This window comes from Watersipora subatra, chromosome 11 (assembly GCF_963576615.1).
Source record: "Watersipora subatra chromosome 11, tzWatSuba1.1, whole genome shotgun sequence".
NCBI classification, from domain to species: Eukaryota; Metazoa; Bryozoa; class Gymnolaemata; order Cheilostomatida; family Watersiporidae; genus Watersipora; species Watersipora subatra.
Window position 1 is genome coordinate 5,187,668 of NC_088718.1, and position 23,639 is coordinate 5,211,306.

At 34.4% G+C, this 23,639-nt stretch overlaps 1 protein-coding gene across 1 annotated transcript; it reads right to left on the bottom strand.

The window, feature by feature from the left end:
• Positions 1-1,285: 1,285 nt before the first annotated feature.
• LOC137408354 (receptor-type tyrosine-protein phosphatase F-like) lies at positions 1,286-22,549 on the bottom strand. The gene is made up of 14 exons (XM_068094850.1): positions 22,429-22,549; positions 19,843-19,882; positions 17,417-17,595; positions 15,936-16,062; positions 12,706-12,848; positions 12,111-12,246; positions 10,742-10,850; positions 10,333-10,520; positions 9,914-10,102; positions 8,524-8,656; positions 7,236-7,334; positions 6,081-6,260; positions 4,816-5,004; positions 1,286-2,012 (listed from the first exon to the last, which is right to left on the bottom strand). The coding sequence occupies exons 1-14, from the start codon at positions 22,459-22,461 to the stop codon at positions 1,979-1,981; spliced, it is 1,779 nt and encodes a 592-aa protein (XP_067950951.1). The 5' UTR covers positions 22,462-22,549; the 3' UTR covers positions 1,286-1,978.
• Positions 22,550-23,639: the final 1,090 nt, after the last annotated feature.

Genomic DNA, 23,639 nt, shown 5'->3' on the forward strand with positions numbered 1-23,639 from the left:
TTGGGCAATATATGTTGTTGCTATGCGAGTGAAAATACTCATCTCACACTGTGTTACATTACGCAAGTCATTAAAGCTTGCTCTCATGGCTCTTATTAGTAAGTTTACTTACTAGCTTACTAAAATTAGCCAATGGCAATATGCCAGGCTTTGGCAAGTGGCAGGCAATTATATTACTTGTCACTGGTTATAAGCTGACTTTTTAATACCCGTGCAATGCTGGGTATTCTGCTAGTATTTATTAAAGATCAACTTGTACAAAATCTTAATAGATTTTATCAGAAAATATCGGTATTTTCTATCCTTATGATTGTTTTTGGTGTTTGAAGTGATCTGACAGCCAGAATGTTCCAAGATTAAAATCAACAAAACTTCATCACAGTTGAAACGCTCAGAAAAATGAGTGTGAATTGGCGTCGTTGCTAATCACTAGAGTTGATATCAGCTATTGCGTTTGAGTTGCATAGTTATATGTCTGTATTCTGTCGGTCTCTTTGTAACTATATATGTGATAATCACACTTTCACTTGATCTGAGTGCTTTAACCACGATCAAGTTTTGTCAATTTTAATCTTGAAACATACTGGCAGTCAGATCAACTCAAATATTAAAAACAATCACAAATGATAGAAAAATACCGATACTTTCTGATAAGATCTATTAAATGTGATGCAAGTTGATCTTTAAACTTACTTTAAATATAAATATTTAAATTAATTTAAATTAAATTACAGAAACTAGCAACAAATTTAATAATAAACATAAACTGTGAGTAACTTATTGAAAAAACATTTTTGTGTTAAACAAAATTTATTCAGATAACTGGTACAGACGAAATTTATCCTTCCAATGTTACAGACTTATCTACCGCTTCTATATCATTGTTCATAGCACGGGCTAGCCGAGTCAAGCACTCAAGGATTTTCACCACGCACATACAAAACAAAAACAACGTTGTTTTTGTTTTGTATGTGAGTGGCGAAAACCCTTGAGTGTTTGACTCGGCTAGCCCGTGGTTCATAGCATTGCTTTTTTTACTTTGTGAGAATTTAAAGCTAAAAGCCACTAAATATCAGCCATCGTGTGGCGCTGTTTTGAAACAAGGTTAAATATATTCAGGAAGTCGTGTAATTTTGCTCATAGATAATTTTTTTCCTGAGAAATTCTCGGTTTTGAAGTTGCAGTAAAAAAAACATATTAGCTTCATTTCTAGAATCAAGATTTGGATTGGTACTTGGTTGCTTGTGGCTCCCCATTCTAATATACAGGAACAAAGCTAAACAAACTCAGGAAGTTGTGTAATTGTGCTAAATATTCTGCATATCAATGGTGAGCACAACAAATATGAATGATATGTTTTAACCCTCTTTTTAAAACAGATTTCAACAAATTTCAAGTTTTTAACTGGCCACAATGCTGGCCTTCTGCATAAAATGTACAAAGCTGTGAATACACGCATGTTATACAACAGGAAAGCAAAGTAACGTATATACCAGTAAAATAATTTCATATCAGAGAGACAAAATGGTCATAAAACTTAGAAACATGAAAAATATCATATTTCAGTATATAGCATAATAAGTACAGACAAATTCATCTAAAAAAGGATTTAGTAGCCGGGTATGATAATAGTCTATAGCTGATCATAGTTTTCAACATCAAAAAGTTAGCAATGAGTGTAATCACATGATTTATAAATTGGGCTGCACCACGTAGTAGTAGTACATAAATACCAGTCATTGATAAATGTACAAGAACAATTCTGTTAGCCTTGCTATAAAGTAGCCATGAAAAACAGATCTGTGTTAATAAAATTCAAACATGACCTTGAACTTTAGTTGTGACAAATTATTTGTATAAAACATTCATATAACTTAGTGCACATTACTTTAAAACTTGCTATGGGTTTGCTTCAAAGCCGATCAATACATTAATATTTGTAGGTGTCATTTGTTGGTGTCTACAAAGACTTGAAATGTTATTCTTGCACCGTGCAGGCATCCAGAACATACCTAAAAGTCAATCACAAGACTAAAAATCTATATACTTCTCAATGTTGGTATGTGTGTATGTCCAGCTATAGCTACTAAGATTTTAGAATTTAAAATTTTAAAACTTTAGAATTTAAAATTTTTAAATTTTAGAATTTAAAATTTTTAAATTTTAGAATTTAAAATTTTGCAGTGTGATGAATTTGAGCTAATGGGGATTGCAACCGCAAGTTTGAAGTCCACACTGAGCTATACAAGGCGTATTGATCAAAGGCACCATTATATACTGTATACCGTATGCACACGCTAAATGACGTATTATTTGAAACTATGAATTCTATTAACTCTAAGAAACACGATACTTTTTCATGTTTTCTTGAACTTCTATTTTCTATCACGCTTTTATAAATAAATTGTTATTATTATATCGACATATTCAGAACTTTTATTTTGTTTTCTCAGCTCATATTAATTGTGTCGTTACCAAATCATCTTTTATTGCAATCGTAGCAAAACAGTCTTAATTTAGCTATTACTTGCTAACTATTTCACATTTACATCTAAACCCTTTTATAGTTTTTTTTAAATTTATTTGATCTGCGCAAAATATTTTTTACATGATATGAAGTTTGAAAGTTACAGTTGTTTGACAAAGTTTAAAAATCTTTACAGTTGTTTTTATTTTCTCTCTTAATTTATTTCAACTACACAAAACACTTTTCTCATAATATGTAGTTTGAAAGTTAGAATGGCAAATGTTGTTATATGTTAAACACAAATCAATTTTCCGACCAGTCTTTTTTATTATCCGGGCAATGTCGGGTAGCACTGCAAGTCTCTATATATAAATCTCAAATTCCGGGTGTATGGAGATCAGTTTGTCAAGTTATAGCTATTATCGCTATAGCTTCAGCTTAAGCTATTTAACTATAGCTAAATATTTGAATGAAGGATTCGTTTCACAAAAGATACGATCTCGGAATCTCCCATTCGTCTGGCGCGATTGATGGATGCATTGGGCGATATATGTCGCTATGTGGGTGAAAATTCACTACCACTCTTCGTTATGGCGCAACTCAATGTTATGCTTGCTCTCCTGTAAGAGCAAGTAGTTGGCTCGTATTAGTAAGGTTACTCAAATTATCCATTGGCAATGTGCCAGGCTAATGGCAAGGGGCAGGCAGCTACATTACTTCTAATTGTTTATAAGCTGATTTTTAACACCCGTTGTTTATTATTCTGCTAGTGTAAAATATTCATGTGCTTGGCATTCAAATCTTGACAAAACAACATAAATAATAACCTAATGAAATACCGGTAGTCATGCATGTATATGGGAGTTGCATTACTTGTATGAGATTTTTTAATGTAACTTACATAAATTTAGCTTACTAAACACACGATTAGAGCTAAGTTTTAATCTTTAAATAAACTGACTTGAAATTTCGTCATCTATACTTTTTATTATCTGATTCCGGTTTAGCTCGTTTTGCGTTTATTATAACCTCTAAAAAGCTTTTTTCAAAATGATTCGAGGAGAAAGGCCAAGCCATGCTATTCTCTTTTTTTACTTGACTATATGGTGGCTATTGAGAACTGGCTCATATCTCAAAGGTTACTCATATCTCAAAGGTTACTCATATCTCAAAGATTACTCATATCTCAAAGATTACTCATATCTCAAAGGTTACTCATATCTCAAAGATTACTCATATCTCAAAGAAGAAACTTGCTCAAAATTCTGCTCAGATCTTGATTTTCTCGTATGTTGAGGCACTCATATGCCGAGATATCACTGTACAAGGTAAAATGGAAGTCAAGTCAGTTGATGTGACATACTTGAATAAAATTTCTCTCGCTGGCTTTTCAATTCACCCCATTTTCTGTCTCTTTAGTTTTAATAGTATTACTACTGCCCTGGATCCAAATAGCAGTCTCAACTAATTTAATATGTCTTTATATACTTCTACATGTTTTTATTTTACTTTATCAACTTACCATATTTATTTGAGTATAAGACGCATCCATTATTTGAGACAAAACACATCACAAGTTCCTTTTAATATAATTTATTACCATCTCACCAACTTCCATCAGGGTTTACTTGATGGAAATTTTTATCAGGTTTTACTTGATAGAAATTTCCATCAAGTTTTACTAGATCAAGTTCTTCTATCATTACATATTATATATTGAGATGTTGTATAAATGAGATGGCATATTTATGCTCTGTAGCTCTGTTTCCATATTGTTCCACATGTTTTATAACCTTCAGTTTAAAAACAGCATAACATGAACCAGAGCAAAGCCATGCCACTGAGCAAATTTTACAAATGAAATATTCATTATTAACATGTATTACTATAATCATAGTAATCTTTAATCTATCGTCATAGTCATTTACAAAGGCATTTTTTAATCAAATAGGCCTGTGTGTACTATGTGGGATAGCTCGTAAAAAAGTGTTGGTGAGAAAATGTCGCAGAAAAATTTGTGCATGTATAAGTTGTGGGCGACTTTTTTGTCGATATTTTAGTACAAATAAATGTAACTTATACTCAAATAAACACTTTGAGTATATTTCAAATTATTAATAATTTTATATTATAAAATATTAATATTATATAATAATATATCTAGTAATGCAATTCCACTTGAAAATTGCATTGCTAGATATATTTTGTTATGAACAGAATCACAGCCTAAGAAGGTACAGAATTGCTAATATCGGCCAATTCAGAATAACACCTTACATGCTTGCTTCGTTCATTCCTCGCAACGATATCGTTATCAAAGAAATATTAAATGTCATATAAATGCTGACCCATTTTGTTCCACGTTTGTCCTTGTAGTGGGCTCATTTTCTGTGTAGCAGTATGCATTCTCTGTGTCTATGTAGGAAGAGGTAATTTCAGATGAATATATGGATTCATAGGTATCTTGGCCGCCTCTCTCTGCTGGTGTCTTAGGCAAGGGTGTGGCTTCTTTTCGTGGGCGAAGTTTAACAGGTGGACTGACACAAATCAATAACATAAAATTTAGCACAGTCAAACCTTTACATGGAAAGTCAATTAGCTCCAAAACATGTTTTGTAGGATTGAATCATAAATTAGAGCTTCACTATTTGGCGAATTAATTGTTTGGTAACGGTTTTTAAAGTAAACGAATTAAATTTAATTAATTTTATCAACAATATGATCATGTAATGGTGATTTATCTCACACCTGACAATTTTCAGAGTGAGCGAATTGGAACTAGAACACACAGGCCTTCTATTCTTATAATAAGCTTATTCCATGGCCTTTCACACTCACAGGCATCCTTGAAATACAAGATAAAACAGCACTGTGCACTCTCGGGATAAGGTTTTAATCTGTTCCAGGGTTAGCATCGTATGGCAAGAAAATTGTATAGAGAGGTATAAAAACCATAGTAATTATATAATGCAAACGGCCTTGGTAAAATCATCAAAATTTCATATAAGTGCTGTACATATTAAAAATTAGTAACAGAATAGTATTTCAACCTTAGTAACTATAGTTACCTACAGTAACTTTATTGTATTTTGTGTATTTATTGGTTATGATCTGCATTAAAATATAACATTGCAATGTGCTGTGTAGTGTGTACAATTGAGACTGCTTACCTTCAAGATAGAGGCAAGTATAACATAAACTTTGAATTCATGTTAAATAAGTTTAGCTTACTAAACACAAACTTAAACCTAAGTTTTAATATGTATTTTTATCTATTTTACTAAATTGCAACTTTCTGTCACTAAAATTTTATTACCTATTAGTTTTTAGCTTCGTTTTTAATAAAATTTTAATATAATTAAATTGCAACCTTACAATGTGCTATGTGCAGTTCATACCGTAGGGAGTCTTTATCTCCGAGACAGACATATATATAATATAAACTCTGAATTGAACGTAAACGAATTTAGCTTACTAAACACACATTTAAAGCTAAGTTTTAGTGTGTATTTTTATTTATTTTACTGAACTTCAACTTTTTCATCACTAAAGTCATATCCCCTATCTGTTTTGTGGTTGGCAAATTTTTGCTATAACAAAGAAAATCTCTTACCGTTTAGCTTTTCTTTTTCTGTGCACGTAATAAATGACAACTCCTAAAACCAGGGAAAGAGTTCCGACAGCGACAACGATTCCAACAATTAACGCTGTCAAATTATATTTTGTTGTAGCTAAGGCTAGGCAATCAGAATCTGTATAGAAGTCATTTTTAGTCCATCCTCTTGCGTAGACACTAAAAGTACACAGGATGACATGACTGAATACACGAATCTAAATATTCAACACTGCACGTTGATAAATTAACTAGTCAAGTTGTAGTTTTTGTTATTAGAATATTAAGTTGAAAAAAATTCATTTCCCTTTGGAAGTAGATATTTATAACCATCAAGTGAGGTTGCAGTAATCTTTTATCATTGAAGTACGCCTAAGTTGGACTTCAGTGCAATAAAGGAGTGATTTATTGGAGTTGCTTCCACGCTGACAAAGCCTGTTTGGTGTAAAACGAAAAAATGGTTGTAAAAACAGCTTTGTTTTAGTGACCGACACATGATCAGTAGAAGGCTACACACTATGTTTGTTTGTTTTTGACGGCCGTCATTGACAGAGTACAACATGGAATTGGTCAATAAAATATCGCAATGTTAATAGCACCAAAAATACAAACAAATGAAATGGACAGCGATGTTATATTTCATTAGCTAAAAAGGTGACTCATTTTGGATAATCGAAGTATCGCTGTACAAGGTAAAATGAAAGTCAAGTCAGATGGTCTGACATACAGCAGTGATTGTTTGTGTTCAGAGCTATCTATCAATAAGTCATTTTAGAAAATATTTAAATCCAAAAATATGTCAGGGATTTGCTAAAATAAAGTGTGTATTTTTTGGAGCCGTTTTTCCACTACACATAGGAAATAGGGTAAAATAACACAAAATTTCTAAAATCTATTCTATTTTTTAAATAGTAGCCAATAGTTGTTAGAAATATTTTTAAAATAACAAATAGACTAAGGAACAAATTCTAATAGCTCTGTTAAAAACCAAATTAACAAAAAGATCCTCAGAGATTGGCTGATGAAACAAGTATGTATATGTATAGCAGTTGACCTCTGCAAAACAGTTTAGCGGTTGAAGAAGAGACACTCAGTTGGCATTCAGTTGGCATTAATTACAAATTGATGTAAAGGAAGGAAACTATTATATCATACCAGTAAGTTTTGAGAGCTTGCAGTGGTCCATTACAGTACTGGCTTCTGGAATCACAGCTCTCTGATCCTATTGTGATCTCTGACTGTGATGATGATGTCCTAAACAAAGTCATCAAGTTATTAAAAAAGCCTAAATATTACTAATGTATAGCAACAACTAATCTAATTAGAAAATCAACTGCCAAATTTTTTTAGTTTTGATATAATTTTTTATTGATATCGTATGACGGACAAAAGTCGACAAATATTTGTCCTTGTATGGCGTAGATAAAAAAGCACTGTGGTTCTCTTAGTAAGGCAAAAACATCTTATAACAAGAGCATCATGACCTGAGGGCGTACTGTAATTAATAATAAAAAGTGTACAGTACATGGTAAAAGCAATGGTTGTAACAAGAATGGTTTAGCTTTGTGGTTACAGTGATTGTTGTGAACTTGCGATTTGACTGTCATGAGCTCAGATCCAGAATGAAGGTGGTTTTTTGTTTTTAAAATTTATTACTATAACTGGACAGACAAATGACAAACGACAGACAGACGAATTCTGAGATATATACATAGATATACTAGACGAATACCTGGGTAATAAAAAATGTTACTGTTGCAGCAGAAGCTGGTTTTGATAGACAGGTAATAAAAATGTATTTGCACAAAAAATCATTTTTGTTTAACATATACAACATTTAGCATTCCAACTTTTAAACTTTGTATTATAAGAAAAGTGTTTTTTTGCAGTTTGCGTAAATTAAGAAAAAAAATAAACTTTCTCTGTCTGATACTTTGTCTGACCAAACGAAGAGAAAACATAGAGACAGCTCCTACTCCAGATAATACAATTGTCCACGTGAAAGCCATAGGTGAACTTTTACCGATTTACCAAAACCGGAGATATGAGTGTAACGGCACAATTGAAACGGCACATTTGAAAACTACAATTTAAAAAAATAAGTTGTGGTTAAAAAATTAGCTTTTAAAAATATTTCAAAAAAGTAACAAACAAGAGCAAATAATAACAAAATAACACAAAATAACAAAAGCACATTTAGCGTGTGCAATTGCGAACAGGAAACAGTCTATGGTAAGAGTGATGAGTCATTATTAACAAGATCGGTTGTTGCCATAACTGGACAGATGAACGACAGACGAACATTGAGATATATACAGATAATGTACACTGTATATAGATTAACAGGTTATACTACTCAATGACTATCGGTATGAAATTCTTGAGTTGTCTTATACTCTACTCAACTTGAGTTGGGTGTCAAATATCAAACAAGCATAGCCACCTTCGGTTTCTGATTGTTGTGGACCAGCTATCTGGACTTGGTTGTGGCAAGGATATAGCATAGGGTTCCCTGAAAGACTTTTTCTTAGCCTGATTCAAAGTCAATGGTTCCGTCATATTCTCTGTGTATCCGGCTACAATTATAGTAGCAGCATGGTTATAAAATATTGAACTATTATGAGATGAGATGTCTATAGTTTAGTAACTTACCCTCCTTCCCAATTTAGTCACCCATTTTACCCTCCTTTCATGTTGCTTTTTCTCTACTCCCAGCTTCTCTCACCTGTATTCTTACCTTATTGTTCTGTAGGGTTGTGACACATTAGAATTGTACTGCGGCATCGCAATGCTGTACGCAGTAATTTTGCAGTGCGTTACAACTTTTCAACAAGCAGTAGAATTCACTGCTACTACTGAAATATGCCCACCGTGATCTACTGCACATAAACGTCCATGACGCATTACTTAAAACCCAACAATTCAAACGTACTGCAAATGCGCATTCTTCAAAACTTGAAGCTGCATGTGCACCGCAACTGGGCAGTAGTATAAAGTTGAGACTGAAGATCATAGATATAATAAACCTGCTGACTTGAATAACACTGCTGACTTTCCAAACATCTGTACTGCATTGTAAAAAATTGTCAGAAGCTGTTTAGCAAGCTCGTACACTCGCTCTAGAGCTCCCATATCATTTAGGAATGAGGAGTCAGGCGTTATCATTATTCCAATAAAATTGGGGTCTTTGTATTGTATTCTCATTCGCATTCTACGCTCGATCAGGGTTGGGCAGTTGATTTTCACCAGAGACCACATGGGAAACCTGACTTGTGGCAGAGGGCTGCCCACTTTCTTGCAGTGTAAAATGTTCTATGTTAAGTATTTTTATTAGCTGTTTCTGATAATAATAAGCATTATTTGCAAACATATTTACAGAGATTTTCAAATAATTGCAATTCCAGTAATGCACACTATGCAGTAGGCAATACGCCATGGACCCAATACTGCTTGCTTATTGCACATTAGAAAACTGTTGTGTCGCATGTATACTGTGTACTGTACAGAAGTAAACGTGTGTTATGCAATTATGCTGCACACTTCATGGCTTTAACCTGCTTACTAGTATTACTGCACTGCTAATGCCTACATAGATATCCTGGTAAAGATTTACTGCAACCGCAATGCATTTTACATCTAGGCATCAGTGAGTACTTATCAGCGCGCAGTTATGATCTTTCCATAATGGTCACAACCCTGTCTTTGGGTTTTATGATTTTAATCTCCTTTTACTCCATTTTCCCTTATATCTATTATTCTGTGTATCTTTATCTATCACTCTCTCTTTCTGCTCTTTTTTCACATGCATCCTATAAAATAAAACATATTCTTACCTTTTCGAAATTTGTTATTCGAGTCACTTTTAATGACAAGAATTTGGTATTGTGTTATATTTCCATTTTTTAGAGGAAATATTTCTCGAACATTCTCCGTTAATAGAAACGTTATTTGATTAGATGTGGTAGCTTCTTCAACTAGCCAATCATTGCGCAGCTTTTCAGAAATGGGTGGAGCTAGTTCGCCTGTAATATACACATATACATTGTACACTGCATGTGTATAAATATATATATAGGCCTACATGTATACATGCAGTATAATGTTCACCAGTAAACACAAACCTTTCAACCTCGGTAAAATCGTAAAGAGTGTAAAGATTTACAATTCTCATTCATTTATCTGCTTAATTAATTTTTTTTCTTAATTTATGCTGAACATGAAAACGATTACTGGCAAAATTTTGACTACTCACTCTGAAGCGTGTTTAGTTCCAACATAGCTTCTGGTCCAAGCAGACGACGACCTTTGTTGTTCACAACATAACCAGAGAGATAGAATGTATAAAGAGTGTCTTGCGTCAGGTCATCAAATCTGTACTCTCTACTTTCTGTGTAGACTTCATGTTGTTTACCTCTATCCATATATCTCAACCTGTAGCCTCTAAGATCAGATAAGATTAGTTATTAGTTAAAACGTACTGACATTACACAGAAGCTGTGATATAAAACAATGTTGAGAGTTGTCCTTACACAGCTATGAATAAAATAATTTTATACAGTACGAGAAACAAACATTTTTTATCATTCTAACATCAGACATAGCTTGTGCTCCAATAAAACGACATTTATTTAAACATTTGGTATCCTTATAAAGAGACTTACATAATTTCTCCATTTCGTTTATCTACTGATATTTCTTCCCAATAAAGCTTGGCGGAGTAGGATGTGATGTCATCAGAGTATGTGAAGTTAGCTGGAATTCCAGAAGGATCTACAAATGAAAAATAAGTGTTATCAGTTTGAAGAAAACAGAAATGTTCAGGAGGAAACACTTCAATAAACCAACTTTATTCACTTCTTCATTATGGAACTTCCAAATGGCACTAAACTTTTGCTGTTGGTTTACTTGACTAAAGCTATTCTATGTTATGACGGCAATTTTTGCATATTTCTGTTCTGCAAATATGTACAATAAGACCAAAAAAAGACCATGGAGCAAAGAAATCGTCCAGAGAAGACTATGTCTGTATAGCCTACCTGAGAAAACGCCAGTGCAGCAAACAAGAAAGAGTACAAGCGATAGGCAAAAATGTCACGACGAGCCCGTAAGACACTAAGGGAAAAAAAACCAACTAAGACACTGGAAAATTGACAGACACCGCTACAGTTAAAACCATCAAACAGAATAGAGCACAGTGGAAACTGCTGATACATGTACACACTAAAAGTCCTGACTGAAGGCAGAACTTAGAACAAACAGAACTGAACAACAGAACAAATTAACAAACCGTATCTAAAAACTGAGTAAATCTATTAGGTAGTAACTCTATTAAATACATCAGTTTTGCTCCATCTATCTATGCTCTGTAGACACTATCCACTGCAGATTGTTTACAATAGACGCCTTGTAAGCCAAAATAGTTTTATTTGTTCTGTACACACATTGTACATTTCAAACTAGAATCCTCTCTCTCTCTGCTCTATCAGCTCTAACACTAACTCTTATCAGAGAGTTAAGAAGACTGTCTTCATACAATCTAACACTAATTCCTACTCTGAGACAACAGATAAGCAATATACCCTTGGACATTTATATTTCGCTAGTATTTAGTTTCGTGAGTAGCATACAGAGTAAAATTTTGATGCAACTTAATTTCGCAGCTCTGATGAGTGCAAAAATATAGTGATGTGAAAATGAATGCAGTGAAACAAACACAATTAGATTCCTCAGGTTCGGTTCACCAGTAAGAAAAAAAATTCCAATTTGGGACTAGTTTGTAATTGTAAACCGCAGGTAGAATTGTGTGGTCGAAATCAATAATGCAATTTGATCACTTGCTGGCATTTTTTTCTTGGACTATCGACGAACAAAGCTATTTAATTCCGCGTTTTCGCTCGTTCGTTATGATAGTTTAGTTTCGATCATGAAATTTTCGCGAGAGGATGACTCCGCGAAAACGCGAAAGTTAGATGAGGCAAATACATAAGTGCCCTAGGGTATGCAGATTAGCATCAGAATAAGACAACTTACATGTCACTAGAGTTGTCACGTTCTGGTAATAGACATCCCCCCAGCCGTATCCTGTTTTAGCAGCGATATTCACATAGTAAAATGTGTAAGGTTTTATCCCATCTCTTATTGTTATTTCATTCACTGATCCATTCACCTAGAAATATGCATATACATGATGTTTTTTAAAGTTGGCATTGACAAACCACAGTCTAACAACTATAATTATATGCTCAGTAAAGCTTCGACAACTCACATCAGGTTGTGTACATAGGTACATATATACTCATACGTATATATGTACAATAGTACATGTATTTCTACATTTACTAATCTAATTTATTTAGTCTAATGACTTTATACTCAACTCTGAAGGTTATTGTATTTTTATACATACAATATCATATTAATATCATCAGTAACATACAATATCATACTACAATCGGTTTTCAATACATGTATTTTGCAATACATCAGGTTATATCACAATCAACCACATTGCACTGCCTCATAACAATCTAATCTATTGCAGTTTACTGCATTTATATAATATGATATTACATTGCACATTGCACATTGCACATTGCATAGCGTAATGCAGTAAAAGTTGGCCTACCGTAGTGTTGTAGACGATAACGTAGGTGTTGATAGATATGTAGTATTCCTGGATGATACCATTTGGTTGCCGTGGTTTTGCCCATTGCACGGTTATGTAGTCATGTGATACAGAGATTGATTGAATGCTGACTTTTCCTGGTGCTAAAAAGGATACAAAATATTGAATTTAACTGCCATTCAGCTTGGAAAAAATCACATGTTGTATGTGACACATCAAATTATTTTAACAACATTTCTTTGGTATTATTGATGTAGATCAGGTGAAACAACTTATACTAGTTGGTAGCTTTGAAAAAAAGTTAGGGGTCCTTTTTTCTTTTTTCCTGTGACTGACTATGATTGCCTAGCCGATCTTACAATAAAAATGCACTGCAATTTTTAAAAGTCCGTCGATGAAAATCACAGTGCATTTTTGTCGCAGTGCAAAAAGATCTGTTATTCAAGTGCAATCTGTCTCAGAAAAAATAAATAAGGAGACTTTACACTTAAAAGCAGACTATTTGTCTTCAAGTCATCACCGGCAGCAAATAGAACTCAGATTATTTAGCCAGCATTGTGTTTTTGACACGAAGTCTGTAGATAAACTTTGGCAACAGCGTAGTCAGCGAGTACCTAAATCTCGCTGCTGCAAAATTATTTGCGATGGATGTTTCTACACCTGTTGTAGTCGGATGACGACTGATTGCCAATAAACATCTACAACAAACTGTGAAGAGCCATGAAGTTGAAAGATTGATGATAAGAAGATGCTAGAAAATGTAGTTATAAAGATGTGTATGAAGGTCATACATTAGATAGGAAGGACTTTCACCTCTCCTGAGAGATATGCAAGATTTGAAACAATAAAATTCTTGAAAACACGCTTCGTATTAATTTTGCTGAACCAGTGAAAAGCACAGGTGTAGGCGAGAAGCATAAAGTTTACAGTCATGAAACAAAAAAGTGAGATGAATGATTGAGAAATGTGTGCTTTTGTTGCAAAAAAATATTTCTTGGAAAACCAGGTAGCTAAATATAGTAGCTAAAATATGAAAACTGACACTGACTACAGGGATGTACTTACATGTAAATGATTACTAAGATATAGATTCTTCTGAAAATTTATTTTTGTATTCATGGTAATAAGTTCAGGAAGGACATTAGATAGATGCAAAATGGTCTCTTGAAATTATGCATCTATCTATATACAAATCTCAAAGTTTGTCGTCATCTTCGTCTGTCGTCGCTCGGTATTTGTCCAGCTATAGCAATAAAAATTTAGCTATGAAAAATCTGTATCGCAGAAGATTTGATCTCAAAACCTCTCATTCCCATGCAACAAGCTAACCCACTAAACTACATGGAATGCAATAGATTCATTGGGCAATATGAGTCATTATCTAGGCTACAATCTGCATAGGGACTCTGGGCTACGCGCAACTTTCCTAAAGCTTGCTCTCAAAGTTCTTATTAGTAAGTTTATTAATATGGATACTAGCTTACTCAAATTAGCCAATGGCAACTGCATTACCTGCCACTGTTTATAAGCTATTTTTAATACTCGTGCAACATAGGTCATTCGGCTAGTCTTTAATAAAAAAGGAGGAGTAATCACAGCTGAAAGAGATGCGATGGTAATCAGTGACCGGTTACTCCCTAATTCAGCCTCACATTCTGTTGGTGGGTTACTGGATAAACTAGTTTAAACTCTTATCACTTCTGGAAGAAGGTATCCACTCTGATTCTCTGCAGTTGTTGATAGAGATTCTATTTTACTCGCTGACAACCAACTTGTTGCTAGGGTACTTTCATAACAATAGACTGTGTACTCCTATTCATGTCTTCGCGAGACTGATGGTGTATTGATGTTGCTAAGTTTCCATCCAGCGATAGCATAGTGACACATCCCATATCGTGCTGCAATGCCATCATGGAAACAGCCTGGTTGCTCTCATTCTGTCGGGATTCAGTGTCAATGTAGCGAAGCAGAAGCGAAACACCTATGTGATGCACCATCTTTGCGCCATGGAAGCGGCCTTAGCGACCTAAGCGACCTACGGCACCGAGCTTGTGCATGAGCCTAGACGAAAGATACAACCTTGACATAAGATGTTGCACAACCATCGCTCTACTACAGCGCTCTATGAAATCATGATCTGCTTGTCGGCCTAACGTAGCACTTCGGCACAGCCTAGGTGTTGCTACACTATCGCTAGATGGAAAGTTGTATACCGGTATATGTATTCAAATGAAAGCCACCAACAATTCAGGCTACAGCAAAGTTCAGATAGTTGATGTCGCAAATTGGAAGAATTACTAAACTATTTTTGAGTTATTGCTTCTAACAATAGGTGGCGAAAGTTATAAGCAAAGTAATAGAAGTACTCAACAAAAAGACAGAACTATACTGCAATTTTGTATCACAGTATTTTCTTTCTTCGATTAGGTTTGGAATTGTCCACTGCCGACAATTTTGCACATTATTATTTCAATTATTCGGATTTCCACAGTGATCGTGTTTATGCACAGGTTATGTATGTTTATATATACAGGATGGTTCATTACACGGTGAGCATTGCATGAATATTTACTATAATAACACAATAAAATAAAATAAGTTTGTCTGTTTTTTGTTTCCCATTTTCTTGCTAAAATGAAACAAGGAATTATTCGCAATTTACTATGATGGCGCTTGCGCCAGTCCATCTAATAAAACTCTAATTCTATTATAAAATAAAAACTTGAATTGGTTCAAGCGTAAATGAGAAGTGACAGTACCTTTTCAGGTAGAATATGATTTGTTAAAAGAAACATGATCCTTTATGTCAATGTCATATTGACCAGATTCAACCTTTTCAATAAACTTTCTATTTAATTCTTGTTGCCGAGCCGTAAGTGTATTTATAACATGCTCTTTCTTATACAGCTGGTGACCCTTTCTGACTGCCCTAGTCTGAAAATCCATTTAATGGAATGTTTCTGGATAGTCTCGAAAATAACTATTAAAGACTTATTATGGGTAGTTGCTGTTGTACTAATATCATCTCTATCTCCTATATACACGGTCATCTCTAAATTCATCTCGAATGTACATTGTTGCGTACCGACGCCTATGACTCATTCTGTTATAGATGAAAACTTGAGTCATGAGTGTAATGTAATGTTGAGGGATCTTGTTTAAGCTGGTTTAAAAATTCTCACTATTTGATCTGACATACTCCTGCATTTTGGTAGTTAGTGAGCACTTACTGTCTTCTAGGGTTGCTGCTCTAATGGGCTGTTTTTCCTTGACACGTGGATCAGAGATCAAAGGACGTACTGTGAGAGTGTAGTTGGTGTATGGTGTGAGATAGTCGAAAACATATTCATGGGTTTTCTGCAAGAAATTCATATACAAGATTAAATAGTTGACTTTCAACAAAATTCACATTCACAGTTATTTGGTATCAAAAGGTTCACCATGTCTTACTCTGCTGTGTTGTAGGTTCAAAATATGTAGAAATGTGATGGCAAGCTACTCACAGCTCAAAAACGGGCAGTTAAAAACTGCTAGAGGGTGGAATCCCTTTAATTCAATGACGTACTCAACTCGACGTGTTTATTGTTTTGACACATGATGTTATCACATAAAATGAAAGGCCAATGAAAAGCTTAATATATCACTTCTCATAGCTCTAATTTTATGACAAACACTTTGGGTTCTATTGGAAAGCCCATATCAAGTATAGTTGCTTGCTACTTTACAGTTTCGTTTTAACTTGGTCTAATCATCTAGCCATAACCTGATCATGTCACCTAAATGTTTCACCAAATGGCACAAACAATTTCTGTAGCATTTTTCGACCATCACAAGTGACCAAAAGGCTCCTCATGTTTATAAGAGGATGATATGCACTCCCTTGAAGTAAGGTTAAAAATTAAATTGATTTTTAGACTAGGTTTTGAGATATCAGTGCTCCAAGTGACAGCTAGCTTTCCAATAATGATATTTTAGACGCGTAAGGACAATAGACATGGTTTTATTGAATGCGTGAAGTATATTTGTGAAAATGTTTCAACGAATAAAATTGCATGAAACTGTAAACAGCAGTGCATCGTGTTCAGCTACGTCACATTTGAGCAGTTTTGAGAGGGATTCCAACCTATGGCCATTTTCGTGATGGCTTGGATTGACTGTTCGTTTTTGAGCTTTGAGTCAATTTTGTTGCAAGTCAAGGTAAGCTAGGTAGGTAGGTAGGTAGGTAGGTAAGCTGAGCTTAGAGTACTAAACGGCTTTATACAACAGATGTGTCTATGGTACCTTAAAGAAGGCTGTAGCGCGTATAATATTATAATGAAATTATTACATATAATAAATAGAAAAATAAGTGCAATAGCATACATGTAAATTATTCATAAAAACTAAATTTTAATGCGATAATCAGAAAAAGAGGTTGTTACTGCTGCCTTACCTTGAAGACATGTAAACGAAGACAAAGGTTTGGCAGGGCTGAACCTCAGTGGTAAAATAAAAAGTTGACATGCGCAGTATAACTTTCACTTACGTTTTATTTTGAGTTTCTGGCATCTCTTTTAGTTCTACATACAACACTGTTTTGAGAAATATAAGACCTTATATACTAGAAATCACCCTGTACGCTTAAATAAATAATTGCTCAAATTTGACAACAAAGCTAATCGTAACTCGAGGTTTTACTGTAATTAGATTTAGTGATTGCAAGCTTACCAACCTTAATGTATCCAATAGCAGAGCTGGTAGTGCCTGTAAACCCCCGTCCAATCCCATCATCTGGTTCAGCGATGACTTCAAATGACTGTATTGGTATTGGGTCTGTCCAATTGACTGTTACTGAATGGGTTCCAATGTCTATGACATTCAATTCATATGGTTCATTAGAGTCATCCTCTCCTGTAATATGGTATTCAAATTATATTTACATAAGTCCAAATAGGTAGCTTTTTTAGAAGCCCGTCTCTCCAAATAGGTATTTTCATGTGTGATTTTTTTTAGATTATAGCAGTTTTTGCTTTCCACACCAAAATTGGGGCAATTAGCTGTTCCAATTATTTTATTAGTACAACAAGTAGAACTAGTAGTATTACAAGCAGAACTAGTAGTATTACAAGTAGAACTAGTAGTATTACAAATAGACCTAGTGGTATTACAAGTAGAACTAGTGGTATTACAAGCAGAACTAGTAGTATTACAAGTAGAACTAATAGTATTACAAGTAGGACTAGTAGTATTACAAGCAGAACTAGTAGTATTACAAGTAGAACTAGTAGTATTACAAGCAGGACTAGTAGTATTACAAGCAGGACTAGTAGTATTACAAGTGGAACTAGTAGTATTACAAATAAAACTAGTAGTATTACAAGTAGAACTAGTAGTATTACAAGTAGAATTAACACTTGATTATTTCAAGACACATGTGAGAGTCACCTTTAGTTACAGTATATTGTTATTGAGTCTTGAACCTAGACTTTTTATATATCGATCTCTGTTACGACTAACTATGGGAATGTTTGTTTTATGTTGTAACCATGTGATAATGTTATTGAAAATAGACCTTGGAATATAATTACAGACATTGCAACCGCAGACTCTCTCTCCCACCCTCCACACCACACCCCGATGCCTACATACAAAAGATTCCAAGCCACTACCACAGTTCTCCTTCGGTGCCATACAACATGCAAATTTTTATTCGTCTCTTACTTCACTAGAATGGCTCCATACCTCTAAAAATATAGCAACAGAGACAATCTTAGCACCAGGACACAAGGATCATGAGATGAGCTGTACACTGTAACTTTATATGTGACAGCTGAGTTAGGCTGTGACAGTCTAATTCATAGTAGACCGCATGTGTGACTGGATGTGTGGCAGGAACTTTGTGTACGACGTTGTGTAAGCCGTTGCATAATACATTCAGTTGTAGTGTTTTAACTTGCTTGAGGCTATTCAATTCCCAGCAGTGCAATCAGGACAATGAATATCTATATATAACTAGCTTTTACTTCTATTTCAAACTACAAAAAAAACAACAATCTGCGAGGCTGACCAATTGGTGATAATCTTTCATTTCATTGTCACTTTTGATGTGTGAATAGAGATACCATTCCAACTGTAACCACTGTGTTAAAAAAAGCAGACAAATGAAATTGACAAGTTGAATCATGCGCATAATCACAGACAGGATGTCACTAGCTTGCCAACTGAGCTATCTGTAGGCTAGCATATTCATCAACAAGAAATTCATAGTCAAGGTTCACTGCCATTATGGGTGTAATTGTTTTGTCAATGGAGGATATTAGCAAGGATGACTGAGTCTGATTCAGCTCTGTCATTGATACAACACACAACTTTACACAGTGTACTAACCCAAACTTAGCTAACATTGCACGTATTAGCATAATCTTTGTATTAAATTTTATTGCTAACCGAAGCTCTCAATTCACAAAGCAGAAAAATGTTCTATTAAAGAAACAAGCGAATAAAAATGCATATACAGTTATATATAGAGACATATACTGATACATACCAACTTACAAGTATATATACATGTACATGTAGGTTTACATATACACACATATATTGAAATATTTACATATACACAGCAATATGCCTATGTGTATAATACTCACACACGCACTACACACCCACCGCATACACACCCACCACATACACACCTACCACATACACAGCACACACGCAGCACTATCGATTCTACTAATGCATATGGTACCTACTAGTCTATTTGATTGCTAAGTCATAACAGTAACAACGATGCTATCTACTGCTTACTATCAAGGGTTATAGTATAACTAGAAAGGACTATAAATAATTGTAGCATATACCATGTAGGAGGAAAATTAAATGAAACAAACTGTGAACTTTCCAAAGAGAAAATTATCTCAATTCTCCTTAAAAAGGCCTGTTTAACTGTTTTATCTTTAAACCAGCAAAGCAGGAAGTAAAAACACAAGAATTACCGCAGATACTTAGACAAAACTTAGTGCAATTCATCATGAGTTTACAAGAGCAGAGTGGGGTCAGAGTAAACAGTGGTTCAGTGTTAGCTATTCAACTGATGTGAATGTTATACATACATAAATTTATAGGCCTACTGATTAGGAGAAGTGTGAAACTCACCCATTGATGCTGTTGCTACAAGGAGCAGCCCTGTGAGACACTAAAATGGAAGAATTGTACAATTTAGTGCGACAGAAACTATCTAAATAACTAGACGTTGTTCTATAGAATTCCTCAGCAAACTTATTTTGTAACTAATCAATTTTTTAACTATTAATTTCAATAGAATGAATATGTTTATTATAAGTTATCATAGATGTTAAGTCAACTGTAAAATATAGATGTGTACATAGTACACATCTTGTCATAGACAGACAGGTAATCATATCATGTTTCTGTGCACTGTTAATCACTATTCTTATTTAAACAGTAAGTTTCAACAAGGTACAAAAGTAACTTATTATAGGAATCTGAAAGACTTTTGAATAAGCTTAAAATGTAACTGTTGTTATATTTATATTATTAGTGATTGTTGCAATATTTATAGTATTAGTGATTGTCGTTATATTTATAGTATTTGGCATAATAGTATTCCATGAGTAAAATACAGCAAGTTTATTTCAATGTTGGGTAGGCCTACATACATGTATTTATTTGGAATTTAGCTTTTGATTTCAATAAACTCTGGAGTTGCTTGCTCAATCTTATTATCGTTTTCAGGGCCATCCTGAATAATCCTTAGCCCTCCATCATCATTTGAGGCACCCATATAACTTGGCAGAACTTACTTTAGTATGCGTTTGGTTTATAGGTATAAGTATGAGTATAAGTATGCATGCAAATATGTTAAATGTATGCGGGTTGTATGTATGCTTAATGTAAATATGTTTTATGAATGTATGTAGATATGTTATAAAAGTGTGTTTACGGAAAGTCACTACCAGTTTCACACCAAAAGCAATTTTCAAACATATATTTCATGCCGTGTGATTTTATTCCATTGAAGAGCATTCATGGGTTTTTCTAGACATAGTACACATCTTCATTGGCATACATCATACATGTACGAATATATTTATGTTGCAGGCAGACATATGTATGAATATATTTATGTTGCAGGTAGACATATGTATGAATATAGGTTGTAGGTAGACCATATATCTTGTATGTTCTTGTACGTCTCAAAGAAGCATTGGAAAAACTGGCAGGCATTACAAACAAGTATAGATGTACTGGCATGAAAAGCTTTGCCTGTTAAATAGTTCAACCTCTCAGCTGTCAGTTTATTAGATGCATTTGCCATACGCATGCTAAGAGGTCAGTAAGTCAGGTGTCACAGCTGAAATCCGAGCCATGTTTACAATCAAGTTATGCTTGCAGAGTTTACAAGTTAGTTATAACAGAAGAAGCAGTTGTACATGTCTATTGTAGATGTCTATGTCTATAGTCTATTGTATTTGTAAACTTGGATAAAGATTTTGGGCTAATTTAGGAAATTATATGAAAGAGTGTATGATTTGTACATGCTCTCTCTGCCGATTTTAGCTAGCACCCCTTTTCTGTAAGAAAATTACTTTTATCTCAACGCTTTAACAGCTGGTTTCTCATAATGAGCTGCTTCAGGCAGAACTACGCATGGTGCAATGGTGAACGTTCATGGAATACTTGCGCCAGCATTCATTGTATGCTGACAGCGGTTAAGTGACTCTCTTTGTTATCGCCACTGTTACGCTAAAGAACAATCTACCACATTTATCTCTGTTTAATTATAGACAAATGCTGCTATAAAACAGGACTTTTGCTGTTTTAGCTTGCTGAGCTGTTGCTGTCACACAAGGAACATGGCTATTTCAAAAGCACTGCCACATAAGGGCGCTGCCATGTACGAGCTGCTGGGTAATAGGCGCTGCCGTATAGAAGAACTGTCACACCATCAATCTATTGGTGTTAACAATTTGAAGCAACTAAATCATTCACTTCAGTAGCTTGGTTCACGTGAAATTCATGTGAAAGGCTGGTGTTCTCATCACTGACACACCTGCTTCATTACATATTACAACAGAAATTTTGATCATAAACAATGATCATGTTTTCTTGCATCTGAAGACGTGTATAGATTTTTTCGCTATGCTGAACTTTTATATCACACCTCAGTTTTTTCGGTTTTTGTAAATGCAAGTTGTGAACATCATGTTATCATTTTCCCCGAATTTTATAAAATGAAGGTAGAATTTTAGCCTCGACACTCTAACCCAAATTCACAAAATTATTCCAAGGACTATGGTAAACAACTATAGTATCACTTTTGAGATGTGAGAGTTTTACATAAAAGCTGTCTTTTATAAAAAAGGTTTAAGTTTATTCAAGTTTGTTTGAAGACTTTGTAATACCCTAAATACTACAAATGTATAAATGAAAGCAATTTTTTTATCCTGTGATTTTGCAAAATCTGTCAAGAACCAGGTTGGGGTTATACATAACTTCTTTTAAAATTGTACTTCTCCAAAAAGTTAGAAAAACCTGTAGCCTCTCAGAGAGTATACTATTTTATCATATTTTTATTGTATAAAATTGACCTTGCTGCCATACAGTGACAGCTATACACAGCTATGGTTTGATAGATTAGTAGAAAAGCTTGAAGACATTAAAGTTCGTCTGCACACTCATATTAGTGTCAGTAGAATTAGAATAGCTTTCAATCCTTACCAGATACACACGTTGCTTCATACAATCTTTCATTGCTCTATCAGCTGTGGTCTGTTTAACTCTCAGTAGTAGGAACAGCTGATGGTATTTGGTAGGTCTAATGGCAACAGAATAAGCTTTCGTGTAATCACAAGGGCATGAAGTACAATCATCTGACCTCCTGAACCCGAGAGCTCACTGTAAACACGAGCTTGTTTACAGCCAGTGTTATTGTGCTCTTCGGTGGCTGAAGAAAGTTTTAATTAAATTGATAAAGGTTTGTGACGAAAGAATGGAGTGACACATTTAATCAAAAGTGAAAGGGGATTTGTTTGATAAGCAATCAGGCGGTTAAGGGTAAAAGCAATCGCCTCCCTTTGTCACATTAGAATTGTTGTCGTAGGCAGACAAGAAGCTCTGGTTGTCTTGCTAATAGATAAGTAAAAAGGTTTTCACAATTGCTTGATTTAAAATTGATGTTTTTCATTTGTGTTTATTAGCCGCAGTGATGTGTAAAAGTATAGGACCATCTACTATAATTTAGTTTTTTTAAGAGATACATAAATAGTTGTAATCCGTCCTAAAAGATCACAAAGATACAAAAACTTGGTATCGCTTTTAATGATTAAAGTCTCCTCTATCTGTTTAAAACTTTGGCTAGAGAGAAAGAATTATTACCAATTAACTTTTGCTAATGTCACAATAATACAGAGCAGATCTCAGTAAGGGAGAATATCATGATTAGGAAGATTGAAGCTTCAACTAGAAAACAATAGAACAACATCCCAAAAAAGTACATTATTAAAATTAAAATCCTATATAACTTGAATATATTTAAGCTGGTTGAGTTGAGGTTATTGAGTCCTAAAGTTTGAATGTGTGAAAAATTACAAAAATTATAGGGCGGCTTTATACACTAGCACATGACTGCATGTGCGTGTACGTGTGTGTATGTGTGTGTGTATGTGTGCATACGTGTGTGTACGTGTGTGTATGTTTGTGTACGTTTGTGTACATTTGTGTATGTGTGTGTACAAATGTGTGTATGTGTGTGTACGTGTGTGTACGTGTGTGTACGTGTGTGTACGTGTGTGTACGTATGTGTACGTGTGTGTAAGTGTGTGTACGTGTGTGTACGTGTGTGTACGTGTGTGTACGTGTGTGTACGTGTGTGTATGTAGGTGTTGGTAAAATTGATAGATGCATAAGTGACAGTGCACGGTTTATTTCAT